The following is a 12,702-nucleotide window of genomic DNA, read 5'->3' as shown; positions in this document are numbered from 1 at the left end:
ACTGACTAATCTCACTATGTTTTAGAAAATCATTTAAGCTAAACCTTAAGTCCACTAAAGCTAAAAGAATTTGTTTTACCCTCTCTGTTGTGAAAGGATGGTACTGGTAAGAAAATGTGCATTAAGCAAAAGTTTAAGCTTTTTTTTTTTCTTCTGATATCTGTACAAATATTCTGTTGTAAATGAACACCCCAGATTCTGTAGAAAACTGACTTGCTTGTGCTACTTTCTACTAGCTATATTAACTTCATATACGCACACAAGTATAAATGAATACAGCTACCTACTAATTTAGATTTTTCAATCTTCCTATATTTTGCCTAAAGTATTCCAAGAAAACACTACATGAATGCGGATGAATTCAAGCATTATGCATACCACACAGAAGACAGAACCTCAACAACTGGGCTTAGAAGATCTCTCATCTGCCTCATTTTCTATCATGGTTGCTGCCACTCCATTTACTTTTATGGCTCCAGTAGTTGTAGTAGTTAAATGATAAACATCAGTGAAGTCATAATAACAGCATATCTGTCTTAACACAGAATTATTCCCTCCTACCTACACATACAGAGCTGGGTTAATCTCTTCAAGATAAAAAAAAAAAAAAAGACATGCAATATGAGCAACTGGCTGTGATAAGAATACTCTTGTGAACATTTTTTTTCCTGCTATTTTTAACCTTTTAATTATCCCTATGACTGTATGTTTGGATTTTCAGTATGTCTGGTTTGGCGGTTTGGTTTGGTTTTGTTTTTGTGAAAGTCAGTGGACTACACTTGACAATTGGCCTAGGGAGTCAGTCACTTGTGTCTTATACTTGCAACCAAAGACCCACATGGAGAGAATCAGCCCCTAGGACTGACCAGAAGAGACAGCTGAATTTGGAAAGGGGCTGGTAAATTCTGGACTGGGACTGCCAGTAATCTTGAATGTTGTCAGAAGACTGTGGTAGGCCTGTACAGAAAGCACAAGCAATTGAATGCTGTATATTTTTGTCTTTCTCTCTGGCTTTTTTTTTTTTTTCTTTTCACTTTATTCACTTACTGTACTTCAAGCATGAATCTTCTTAGGTTTCAGTGGGGAAAGTGAAGCAGTCAGCATGAAAGAACACCGTGCTGAAGAAAATTGGTCCATTCTCAGTGCTGCCCTGTGGCAGTGCAACTAATTTGATTACAAGTCTACTTAAAGTCAGCAAGCAGTCATCCTCAGAAACAAAAGTATTTTTATTCTTCCAGACTCCAATAAATGCTCTTCTTTGGCCCTGGTCTGTTCCTTAAAAAGCACTAGCAAAAATAGAATTTTAAAACTATTTTAACAATAAGTATTACCAAAAAAAAAAAAAAAAAAAGAAACCTGTTCTGTTTAAATTAAGAAAAAAACATTAAGGTTGGGATCCTATACCAGAGTAAGACTGATTATTTGGGTTTTTTTTTTGCTTTCAAGGATTTTTTAATAAGGAAGCCTACTACCTGTCTTTGAGCTGAATTAAAATAGTAAAAACAGGTTATGTTTTTAACAGTGATACCTTCTGTAAGTTATAGTCTTTATTTCTGTGGTTTATAAGTACCTTATTCTATATCCTACATCTTGAAAAAAATGTGGTATCAACTTAGAATTTACTGGATAAGGTGAATCAGAAAAAAAGAGAACAGTGCAGTTCGATGTAACTGAGAATTTGCTTACAGAAGAAGAAGCTATGTATGTTTGATTTGGACAGTAAGACTTAGCTATTATGACATATGAATCAGATTTGCTATTTTGAGGTTTTATTAGGTTCTAATTGTTGATACGTGCATTTGGACAGCCCTAATTACAAACTAGGACTGAGTTTCAATTTGTTTGCAGGCCAATGTCACAGCATATGCAGGTACATGTATGTGTACAAACCAATAGATCGTTTTGAATAAACCCAACAGAGATCTTACCCATTACAGTGATCAGATACTGGACAACAATTTAAAGTTACATTAATCCAATAAAAGGCATGCACAGCAATTTTCTTCTTAATATATAATGCACTTCTGATGATTCCTCTAAATTAAATTAACTGTTAATATAACTGGCTTAATAATTCCTTTGATGCTTTAGAAATCATATTGTGGTATTTCTCCTATTTTAATTTTATCTTGAATATTATTTAAAAGCAAAGACTTGAATAAGTCTGACAGTAGTTCTGGTATTATAATCTATTGCCAGTGTCACAAAAAGTTTCAGATTTTTTTTTTTTATGTTAACAGTGAACATTGGACAGGGGCTCAGAATTTGTCTAAATCAAAGATATACTTTGCAGTGTGGTTCCCATTGTGTTATGAAATGTCTCTGTGCTTGGGTTACTGGTTTAATACATTTGTCACATTGAGAGCTGATTCAGCAGAAATAATCTCTGTCATACTGGTTCCAGACATTTGTGGTTTCTGGCATCGACAGCAGTCTGATCATCCTGGTAAAAGAGGTTAACTGACTTCAGAGTTAGGGAAACAACCCCCAGGAGCAAAAATACCCCTGCCTTCCATATAAACACACAGCATTCTTACATGCTTTAGGGAAACTGACTGGTGAATTGTTTGACAAGCCCCCAGTTCAGCTTGTGTAGCTCCAGTTCACATCTTTAACATATTTGTACACAGCTATAATATTCTCCTAAAAACTGCCACTTCATCAAACTACCCTGTTTTGCTAGATGTGTTGTATATACAGCACAAAGAAGAAATACAGGAAATTACTTGTATAACGTGCTGCATTCTACTCACAGCACTGGAATAGGATTTTTTTGCTTAAACAGGAGTCATATATTTTAATGGAGCTTCAGAGTTCCTTCTTAATGTGCTTTTTTTTGCGTATATGTGTGTATGCCTCTGCATGTTTCCTCAAAGGTATTGGCTCACACAATTAATGAGGTAAATTGCTTAAAACAGGTCAGAAAGGAAAAAAAAAGTTTTATCTTTAAAAGGATAACTACATAGCATTTTTCTTTCTTTTTGGATCATCATAGCAGCCTAGCAGTTCACAGCTGGCATCAGACTTCCAAGATGACCCTACAGTTTCCTTTGATTAGAGATGCTTTGGCTAAGTTTGACTTGATGACTAAGTCAGATGGCTGTTTTCATGGGTTGTGTATTCCAGGTTTTGTGGGTTTAGTTGTGAAAGCTGCATGTTCCAGCCTCCCACAAAAGACCACAGTTGCATCTCATCTGCTTAGGTTTTAAATGATGGCCTTTTTATCTCTTGAGGACTGCTTGCCATGTTTCCCCCCCCCAAAAAAAAAAAAACCCTAAAAACCTCCTTTCAATTTTAGTCTTTTTCATTCTCTGTGTGTGCACTACTTTTAAGTCTTTCCCTTCATGCTTTGCTGTCAATCAAAACTGAAATAAGTGAAATCAAACCTGAGGAAGCAAATACTTTTTATTTTTTTCCTCAAGGAAAAAAGGGATTACGGGAACTAAACTCAGCTGTAATCTCCATAAACCATTTCTATGACTACTGCTCCTAAGGGAAAGCTAGCTCTGTTCCATTTCTGAAATAATTTTTATTCATAAAGTGAAATGTGCAACACAAAATAAAGGATCCTCTGAAGAACAATTATGCTGATTTGGTCCACAAGCCTTTTGAATGTTCACATTCTTTCCTGAAACATTCAAAACTGCTCTACACAACTACCTGCTACAAATCCAGTGGAGCTGACAAGTCTCATTATACAGTTCCCACTCCAAGCAATCATGAAATCTGAGTGTTGCTGACATGATCTATTTATATACAATATTTATTTAAGGACAAAACTCTGCATTTTTCTCAAGCCACCCTTTAAACAGACACTCGAAGGAAATGAATCAATACTTCATAACACTTGTGGAATCAGTCTCAGGTTTATTCAGGCTGAGTAACACATCATCTAGCAGACAACCTTTAAAGGACAATTTTGCAGCAGCTTATAAGAATTATTACTACCCTGGCTTCTAAGAGTTACTAAGATTTAGGACTGGCCAGGATCTTTTTGAGAGAGAAGGGGTTAACAATACAAGGGGTACCTGATTTATTGAATTAAACTCTCAAGGTGTTATCTATTTTTTATGTGTTGTGCACATGTTAATTGTTTTGCAGCATTTCCAGACTTCCTCAACTAGCATTTTCAGGCTTTTATTTTACAATTGAGGATACAAAAGAAAAGAATGACTTGAAGATCTTATGAGTCATTAAGAATAACTGGAGATGAAACTCGAAGTATGCATATAGCTAGGTAAGAATGGGTACCACGTCTCTTGGCACTGGGCTACAGTACAAACTGGATTCTGCCTAAGCAATCTGCCTGGTATCTACAGCTCTTAAACTAATAGACAGCATAAGCAATTAGCCAGAACTCAGTTTATCCTACAGACTTCAAAGAGTCAAAGAATGCTTGAGACTGGAAGGCTAAAGAACACCTAGTCCAACCTCCCATGCTCAAAGTAGGGTCACCTAGAGCAGGTTGCTCAGGCCTACGTCCAGCTGAGTTTTGAGATTCTTCAAGGATAGGGATTCCATAACCTCTCTGAGCAAACTGTGGCAGTGTTCAGCCACCCTCACAGCTGAAGAGCTTTTCCTTACCCCTAAATTGAATTTCCTGTTTCAATTTGCACGCAATGCCTCTTGCCTTGGGCACCATTGAGAAAAGTATTTCTCCATCCTCTTCATACCCTCCCATTAAGTATTTGTGCACACTGACAAGATACCCCCTGAGATTTCTCTTCTTGAGGCGACACAATCCCAGCTCTTAGCCTTGTCTGGTATGGTCAGATGCTCCAATCTCTTAATCTTCATGGCCTTGGACTTTCTCCAGTACGTTCATGTCTTTCTTGTTGTGGGGAGCCAAGAACTGGACCCAGTACTTCAGATGTGGTCTCACCTGGGCTGAGCAGAGGGGAAGGATTTCCTCCCCTAATCTGCTGGGCAGTGCTCTTCTTAGCATAGCCCAAGATGCTGTTGGCCTTCTGTGCTGCAGGGGTGCACCACTGGCTCATGGTCAACTTGCTGTCCACTAGGACCCACAAGTCTTTTTGTGCAAAGTTGCTTTCCAACTAGTTGATCTCCAGCCTATACTGCTGCCCAGTGTTATTCCACTCCCAGTGCATTTCTAACGGCCTGTCGTAGTCCCTCTTGGATGGCAGCGCATGCATCTGTTCTGTCAACCAGTCCTCCCAATTGTGTATCATCTGAAAACTTGCTGAGTATGCACTCTGTCCCATCACCCAAGTCATTAATTAAATGGCCAGTACAGACCACAGAGTATAACAGTAGTAATGGGAATGCAGCTGGACTTTGTGCTGCCAACAATCCTTTAAGCCCACCAGTTCACCCAGTTTTCAGTCCACCTCACTGCCCATTTATTTAGTCCATACTTCATAAGCCTGTATATAGAGGATGTTATGGCATAAAGTGGTAAAAGCCTTGCTAAAGTCAAGATAAACAACATACACTGCTTTCCCCTAGTCCACAAGCCAGTCATTTCATTGTAGAAGGCTAATGGATTGGTCAGGCATGAGTCTGAACTCTTGAAGGCCTGGGTTACAATTCTGCTTTTTGCCTTGTTCCCTTCTCTCAAGATCCTGCACTCCACCATCTCACAGTCACTACAAACCAGGCAGAGCTCCCTGTATCCCTGCTGCTCTCTCACATAAGGGCCAATTCTGCTCCCCACTGTCCTGGCCTGTCCTTAAACAGCCCGTACCTGCCCACAGCAGCACTCAGTCATGTGAGCTATCCCTCCAAATCTCTTTGATCCCAAAGAGACTATAAGCCCTGCAGCTGCACACAAGCGTTCTAATGCCTCTTCTTTGTTCCCTGTGGGTGTGCATCAGTGTACAGACACTTCAGGGACAGAGTCAGGCTCATTTCCATGAAGAACTGATATCTTCTTGAATACCATTAATGGGTAATGTGTAAAATACCACGGCAAATGAACTGCTGGAGAGACGAAAGGCCTTCCAAAACATTAATTCAGTGTGTATCACATTACAAAGTTCCTCTTTGTAGCACTTTTAATGCTGCCCTGGTTAATGAATACCAGTGAACTGAACCACCTCTTACTCATTCTAGTATGGAATTAACCGACTGACATATTTTCAAAAATTCTAGAAACCTGTGCCTTCTGTGGGTTTCAGTTAGACTTGCAAATGCTGAGCGCATGTGAGAATCACTAGCTTGCTTTGTTTCCAGACACTGACGTGGAAGATGCTGTAAATGTAACTAAGCTGCTCTTTTTAGATGCACATCAGTTAACCTATCTCCTCTCTCTGTCAAAGAAGAGTGAACAGGAAGGCCACAATGTTACATGTGAAACACCTTCAGCCATACAGCACCTATTTTAAAAATGCTTATCCCCATTAGCCTGGTTGTTACCAGAGCCTAACACTTCTCCTAGGAAATCTAAACCAAGTCAAATACGAGCAGAGTTCAAATTTTCATATAGAATTTTGATATATTACACTTTCCAGTAATGGCAAGAGCTTTTCAGAATTAAATCCTTTTCAAAATATTTCCCTGAAGAAATACAGCGTGAGACATTTTTGATATTCTAGCAAGTAACTTGTGCTAGAAAAATTTCTGAAAGGACTTTTATGTTCCAATAACTTTTATAGATACACAACAGAGCTAAACAATTCTCTGGCCTCTGAAAATATTTTAATTACAGGCTTGGTCCTTTAAGGGTACTGCATGAAAGAAGTCCTAATCTAACTGGGCCAGATTGTTTTCTAGCTTTTTTTTTTTTTTTCCCCCCTCCAAAGTGGAATAAAGATACAGAAATTGCTTGTAATTTGTGAAAGGAATTTTAATGGCAAGAGGAAAACTACCCATTGAAATAAAGCTAACCAACTGTTCCTGGTAAGAGTGTGTTCCTTCCTCCCTTTGTTCTCCCTCTTGAAGGGAAGGGTTTCAAGACTGTACCTAACTGTAACGGAGACTCATCCTAGAGATTTCACTGAGATTTTCAGATGCAGTTCTGTTTCCAGCTAAGCCACTGAGGTCTTATAACTGATGTAAAAGAACAATGGGATCCTTGGAGTGTAGGCAGAATTTTACTACCTGTTTATTAGAAAAATTAAAGTGTTTAAGCAAGAGTTTAATCTGTTTCTTATTTTCTTCTGTTGTGAAGTCATAACATTGTATTTGTGACTGTAAAACAACAGCTGCACTCTGCACAAGAGTCCTTATTATGCACAAATATCTTGGTAAGAATGAAATGCAACACAGCATATGTTTTATTTTTTAACAACTTCCTCCAACATATATGGTGCCTGACATTCATGTAGTTTGTTGTTGCAGCAACCGTACTGGTGCTTTCATGCCTGCTATTTTCCCATTAGTCTAATGTAATTGGCTGATCAAACACCATCCATCTTTCATTAACTTCTGTTAGAACAAAATTCTGGCTAATAACAGGCAACTTAAAGAAGCAACTTAATGCTGCTCCAGGTTGCGCAACTCTTCATTACTCCTAGATCTGGCAGGTAGCTGCATGCAGAAAGAGCATGGAGACCCACATATTGCCTTGCCTTGCTCCTGAAAATACTGTAGGATTTTTCATTAGCTGGTCTGACTACTCATCTTCATTGTATGCAATTTTACAGCATATGACAAAAGGATGCTGGTTTTCTTTTCTCAAATGCTTAATCCCTCCCTAACATGTCGTTAAAATGATTCACGTTTCAAGATAATTAGAAACAATGACAGATTCATCCCAGACTGATGCCATCCACATTAAAAAAATTAAACAAAGTAGCTTTAAAAATAATTTTGCACAATATGTACGCACATACACTTAACTTTTTTAAGTGAAACTACTTATTATTGTGCTATTAAATTCATGTGAAAGCATTCTGTCAAAGTAATTGGATGGATCTGGGAAGTCATGCCCTTTGTGTAACACTCTGTTAAATTGCCACTGAGCTATGAGGCCAGCTGGATAGATTCCTTGGTGGGGCTGAATTTTTTCAGCAAGACCAAGATGGTCATTACCGAGCATTTTCAAAGTGTTACTGCATCCCGGCAGGCTCTTCTGAAAACGGAAGGAGGTGGAACCGTTGTGGACACTAGGCCTCTCTCACTGCAGCCTTTCCAAGGGCTGGGTCTTGCTGCACGCTCCCACCACCCCACCACGGCCCACGGCCCCCCACCGTGCTCTGCCAGCACACCCACGCCGCCTTCCCCTGCACCGGCTGCTCCTCCGCACCCGGCTGCCGCACCTCTGCCATTTCTTCGTAGAGAAGAACTACAGATTCCGACCCCCTCCCCTTTCCAGATTTTTCTACAAACAGGGGCTGCACTAGGAGGAAACTCAGTTACAGTGCAGGTAGTATGGGTCGAGACGCCCAGTCACTCCAGCCGCGGTTGTTACGAGCCGCTCAGGGGCCACACTCGGGGCAAGGCCGCATTCCCACCGCCGCGGGCCTGCACCACGCACCCCCACGCACCGCGCCCCACCGCCGCATGCGGCCCCGCAGCCGACGGCCGACCAGCGCAGGGCCCGGCGCTGGGCTCTCCCGGGGACTCGCCCCACCAGCGTCCACGGCCTCCAAGACGCAACCCCGCCGTCGCCGGCCGGCTGAGAAGCTGTCACGGCTGCCGGGGCGCCAGACGAAGAACACCCGCCCCTCCCTGCCCCCCCCCCCTCCGTCCCTCCCTGGCACATACCCGCCGCGGGGCCCCGCTCCCGGCAAGCCCCGCGGTACGGCCCGCTCGCCTTCGTGTTGCCGCCGGCTCCTTTAAGAGGGAAGTCCCGCCGCGCCGCTCTGCTCGCGATACCTGCCCTCCCCCCCCACCCCCGACCAGCTGTGGCCCAACCTGCCGCGGCGGGGCCGGGGTGACGAGCGGAGGGGCCGCTCGCCTCGTCCCCAGGCGCGGCTTCTGCGCGCACCCGCAGAACGGTTGGAGCGGGAGTGGGCCGGGCCGGTGAGGTTGCCCGCCCGTTGTGGGGGCCGGTGGTGGGGCGCGGCGCTTTCTCTCCCTGCCGCGCTGCGAGGTGCCCGCCGGGCGACTGCTTGGCCCCCCCGGGTTACTTCAGCCCCTGCCCTCCAGTGACTCGCCCGGGGGCAGCGTGCGGCGTCCAGCCATGGGGCCTGGTGGCTAGTACGGCCCGCGGCCCCCTCCCGGGGCGGCAGGCCCCTGGAGCGGCCGCCCAGCTGGCGGCTGGCCCCCACCTGTCCCCGGTGCCGCCGCCCCACGGGCTCTGCTGGTCTTTGCACAGAGTTAAAATGTGTGATGATGTCCCAGGTAAGGCTCTTCCGTGTGTCTTTCCAGAGCAATGTTCAGACGCATATTCACGTTTGCTCAGGCGGAATGTGAGAGCAGGTGTGGAAACTACAGGTGCTCGGTGACCCACGGCGGGCGCTTCCGCACCTTCGCCACGCGAAGCGCGCCCGTGGGGGTGGGGCTGGCCGGCCCAGGTGGGGGGTGGGGTGGCGGGGCCGGGGAGCGGCTGGCCGGCCCCTTGCGGGCAGGCCCGTAGGGGCGGCTGGCCGGCGCACTGCGAGGCTTGGCCTGGCCTGGTAGCACAACTGAGGCGTTTGAACACGAGGAGTGCAGTGGGGCGTGCTTTAGAAATAGGAAGAGCGAAGACTCCTTTTAAATCGCTTCATGTTTGTCAGAAGCGTACATTTGGAATTTATTAACTTGTGGCAAGTGGAAATGTGTGGTTGAGTGAACTCAAAACATTCTGCTTTGACGTCTTTTGGAAGAGAACATTTTGGGTCTTTTTAGCCCTTTTTTGCTTACCGACTGTAGTTAAGCTTTACAATTTAAGAAGGGCAATGCTTTAACTTTATAGTACCCTTGAATTTTGCTTTTACAGTCATTTATTGGAGTGTAAAAATTCTTTACTCTCAACATTAAGTAGTCAAACCCCAGTAGTTAACAAACCATTCATGATAGTTTGTTGCTTTGGTTGTGTTTTTTATACAGCAGTAGTTGTCAAAAGGGGCTACAGTGTGACATTAGGTCATTAACAGCATGATTAAATACAGTCAACATGTATATAATGGCATGCTTTCTTCAACTGTGGTAAAAGGGGTAAGTACAGGCAGGCATCTTAAATACCAGCTTGCTTCACTGGCGGCAAATATACATGCTAGGAAGCCATATTGGATAACTTTCTAATTTTTGAAGATAGTATCCTACATAATTTATAGTTCTGGTTCAACAACCAAGAAGTTAGTGAATCAGGCTCCTTAAAGTAGCAATTCTTGCTTTGACTTGTGCAGTGTTATTTTCTAGGGATTTGTAGCAATGGTGTCCTTAATACCACTGCATTTCTCTTTGTTCCCTTTCTGTCATTCTGTTCCCTGTTTCTCACCAGGTTTGGAGTTTGGTAATGCTGAAACTGTTACTCCATGTGATTTTTTCCACTTTGCACCTGGAACTCTAATTCTGACAGGTCATATGCAACTTACTAAACTTCAAGTAAATGCTTAATTTAAAACAAAGGCATCGTCCTCTTAAAGCATTGTTTTAACTTGAGAGTCTTTAACCTAGTGTTCCGTGTCACTTCAGGTATTACTGTAAAAGGAAGTAATTACGGAAATGCTGTCTTATTTTAAGCTTTGTTTTGCATATTTAACTGTGCTGTATATAGCTGGTTTCATTTTTTCAGTCTTATTTATGAGAAATCACTCAAAGATTTACGTGCTGCTGGGAGAAGTTCATGTGCACATTTTTTTGCATCGATTTGAGCATGTGTGAGAGATGGTACAAATACCTTAAAGATAGTTATGTATGGTTTGTTGAATATACCATCTGTATTTCACCCTTTTCCTCAGAAAGATACTTTTGAGCTTCAGTTCTCTCAGAAGATGAGCAGGAATGGCCAAAGGTATGGAGCAGCTTATGTACAGGTCACAGGGTGTGGGGCTGAACTTACCAAGTAAGGATGATGGGAGGTATTGTGAAAGATATCTGCAAAATTGTGAGTCTAGCAGAGAGGTGGTGGTTTATGATCTTGTTAGTATAAGAATTAATCCACCATCATCTTTGGTTGTGGGAACCAAGTTCATAGCAGGCAAAACGTTGGTAGGTATTAGAGAGTAGACCTGCAAAATTGATAGGAGACACCAAATGGGAAGAAATCTGCTTCTGTTGATGAAGGGAATGGAGATACTTGAAAGAGAGGAGTCCACTAGGGTTTGCTAAACGGACAAACCACACTTGGGCCAGAAATCTCTGTAGCTAAAAAATACTTTAAGGCTGAAAAATCTTAAAAGAGCAGTATTCTGTGTGCTTGTGCTATTTTTATTGTTCCTTTGTTATCATCTTATGGCCACTGCTGCTGTAGAATAGTGGGCTGCATGGATGTCTTTGTTTTCTTCTAGTGTATATAATTAATATTTTTTTTTAAATTATGTATAATTATCACTGATCTAACTAATATATTGTGAGAATAATCCTGTGAGCATACGCTTCCAGGAGCTCAGGAGTTGGCCAGCAGAACTGATATTTTCTGTGAGTTCTTTGCACTGAGATATAAAAATGGAGGAAGGTGGAGTTCCTTGCCTTTGGGGCTTCCTCTTTTTTTAATTTTTTTTCTTTCTTTTTTTCCTTACTTCTGAAAAGTAACTGGATTGATATGCCCTGAAAGGTGTACTACCACTGATTATAGGTATGAAGTATGAATACTTGCTCTGATGCAAGATTCTCTTTGATTTGCTCCTTACCATAAAAACCTTAGGTGACTCTCACTGCTACCGATAATGACTTTCTCAGAAGTAGCAGAACTTACTCCAACAAATAGACAAGAAACAATGAAAGTTCCAAAATTAATCTTGTGTCCCTTTCTTTGTTTTGGGACAGCTTAGCAGGGGAAAGTTGGGAATTATTTCCACAAACTCAAAAAGACAACATTTCCTCAGTTCAGATTTCGAAAACTTTGGTGCAGCAGTTACCTATGAGGTCTTTCTCTTTTTACTATGAAGGTGAAGGCCTTGCTTTTTTTGATAGAGGTATTTTGTTGGGTTTTTCGTTGTCAATACAATGTGGATTCTTTGGACTTTGATACACTGCTGTTCTTAAGTTTCTCTTTCTCTGTAGCAGCATTCATACCATTTAAAAATAATCTTTATGCATGAAATGTAAAAATGAGCTGACAATGAAGCAGTCAGTCATCTCTGTTAATATTCAATATACTGTATTAAGGCCATAGTGAGACCACACAGAGGGACGGATTTTAAGTTCCAGACTTGACAGCTTGTGCAAGCAGTTTACTGAGTAGTAAGCCACTTTTATGAACAATACATGCAAATGATAGCGCTACTATGTGTTCCTAAAGTACATACACTTCTGTTGTTTCTAAACAAGGTGTAGGTTTTTTGGTTTTGGGTTTTTTGTTGTGTTGTTATTTTTTAACCTGCTCCAGACTTTGTTAGGAGAAAGGTGATGTTTTCATGTGTGATTATAGTTAAACAATTTACAAACACTGCGGTGCTAAATTCAGGTAGATCAGAAGTGTGTCTAATAGAGAAGGCCTTTTTGATGAGGTCACATGGTCTGTTAATTGGACACTGAACCTGCAGGCATCAGCATATTAGTGTTTACCTGTGTGAAGCCACTGTGTAACAATGTATCAGAATTTGGCTTTTACATCACATTTTTTCATATAGACTTTTAGATACTTATAGAATAGCAGTGTTTCAGCAAACTATAATTTCATGTCTAGCTCAGGATTTGGTTCTAAACAGTAAC

At 41.9% G+C, this 12,702-nt stretch overlaps 1 protein-coding gene and 1 long non-coding RNA gene across 9 annotated transcripts in view; one reads left to right on the top strand and one right to left on the bottom strand.

Annotated features, from left to right (window-relative positions):
* LOC114013034 (uncharacterized) overlaps window positions 1–8,774 on the bottom strand; it is a 53,820-nt gene extending 45,046 nt beyond the window's left edge. The window contains exon 1 of the long non-coding RNA XR_008744717.1: window positions 8,668–8,774. This is a non-coding gene — a long non-coding RNA (uncharacterized LOC114013034). The remainder of the gene's footprint in view (window positions 1–8,667) is intronic.
* Window positions 8,775–8,839: 65 nt separating this feature from the next.
* Window positions 8,840–12,702, top strand: part of ERCC6L2 (ERCC excision repair 6 like 2) — a 58,120-nt gene continuing 54,257 nt past the window's right edge. For 4 of the 8 annotated variants that reach the window (XR_008744716.1, XM_055790340.1, XM_055790342.1 and 1 more), the window contains exon 1: window positions 8,840–9,246. Coding sequence is in view for 7 of the 8 variants with exons in the window: in XM_055790340.1 (XP_055646315.1) it covers window positions 9,228–9,246 (19 nt within the window). In the remaining variant the exon portion in view is untranslated. Of the gene's footprint in view, window positions 9,247–9,501; window positions 10,841–12,702 lie in introns of those variants that run through there. The other 4 variants (XM_027791303.2, XM_055790339.1, XM_013301778.3 and 1 more) reach the window with 4 other exon arrangements.

The sequence above is a fragment of the Falco peregrinus genome, chromosome Z (assembly GCF_023634155.1).
Source record: "Falco peregrinus isolate bFalPer1 chromosome Z, bFalPer1.pri, whole genome shotgun sequence".
NCBI classification, from domain to species: domain Eukaryota; kingdom Metazoa; phylum Chordata; class Aves; order Falconiformes; family Falconidae; genus Falco; species Falco peregrinus.
The sequence above is the reverse complement of the archived record's forward strand: the minus strand, read 5'-3'. Positions and strand labels throughout refer to the sequence as shown.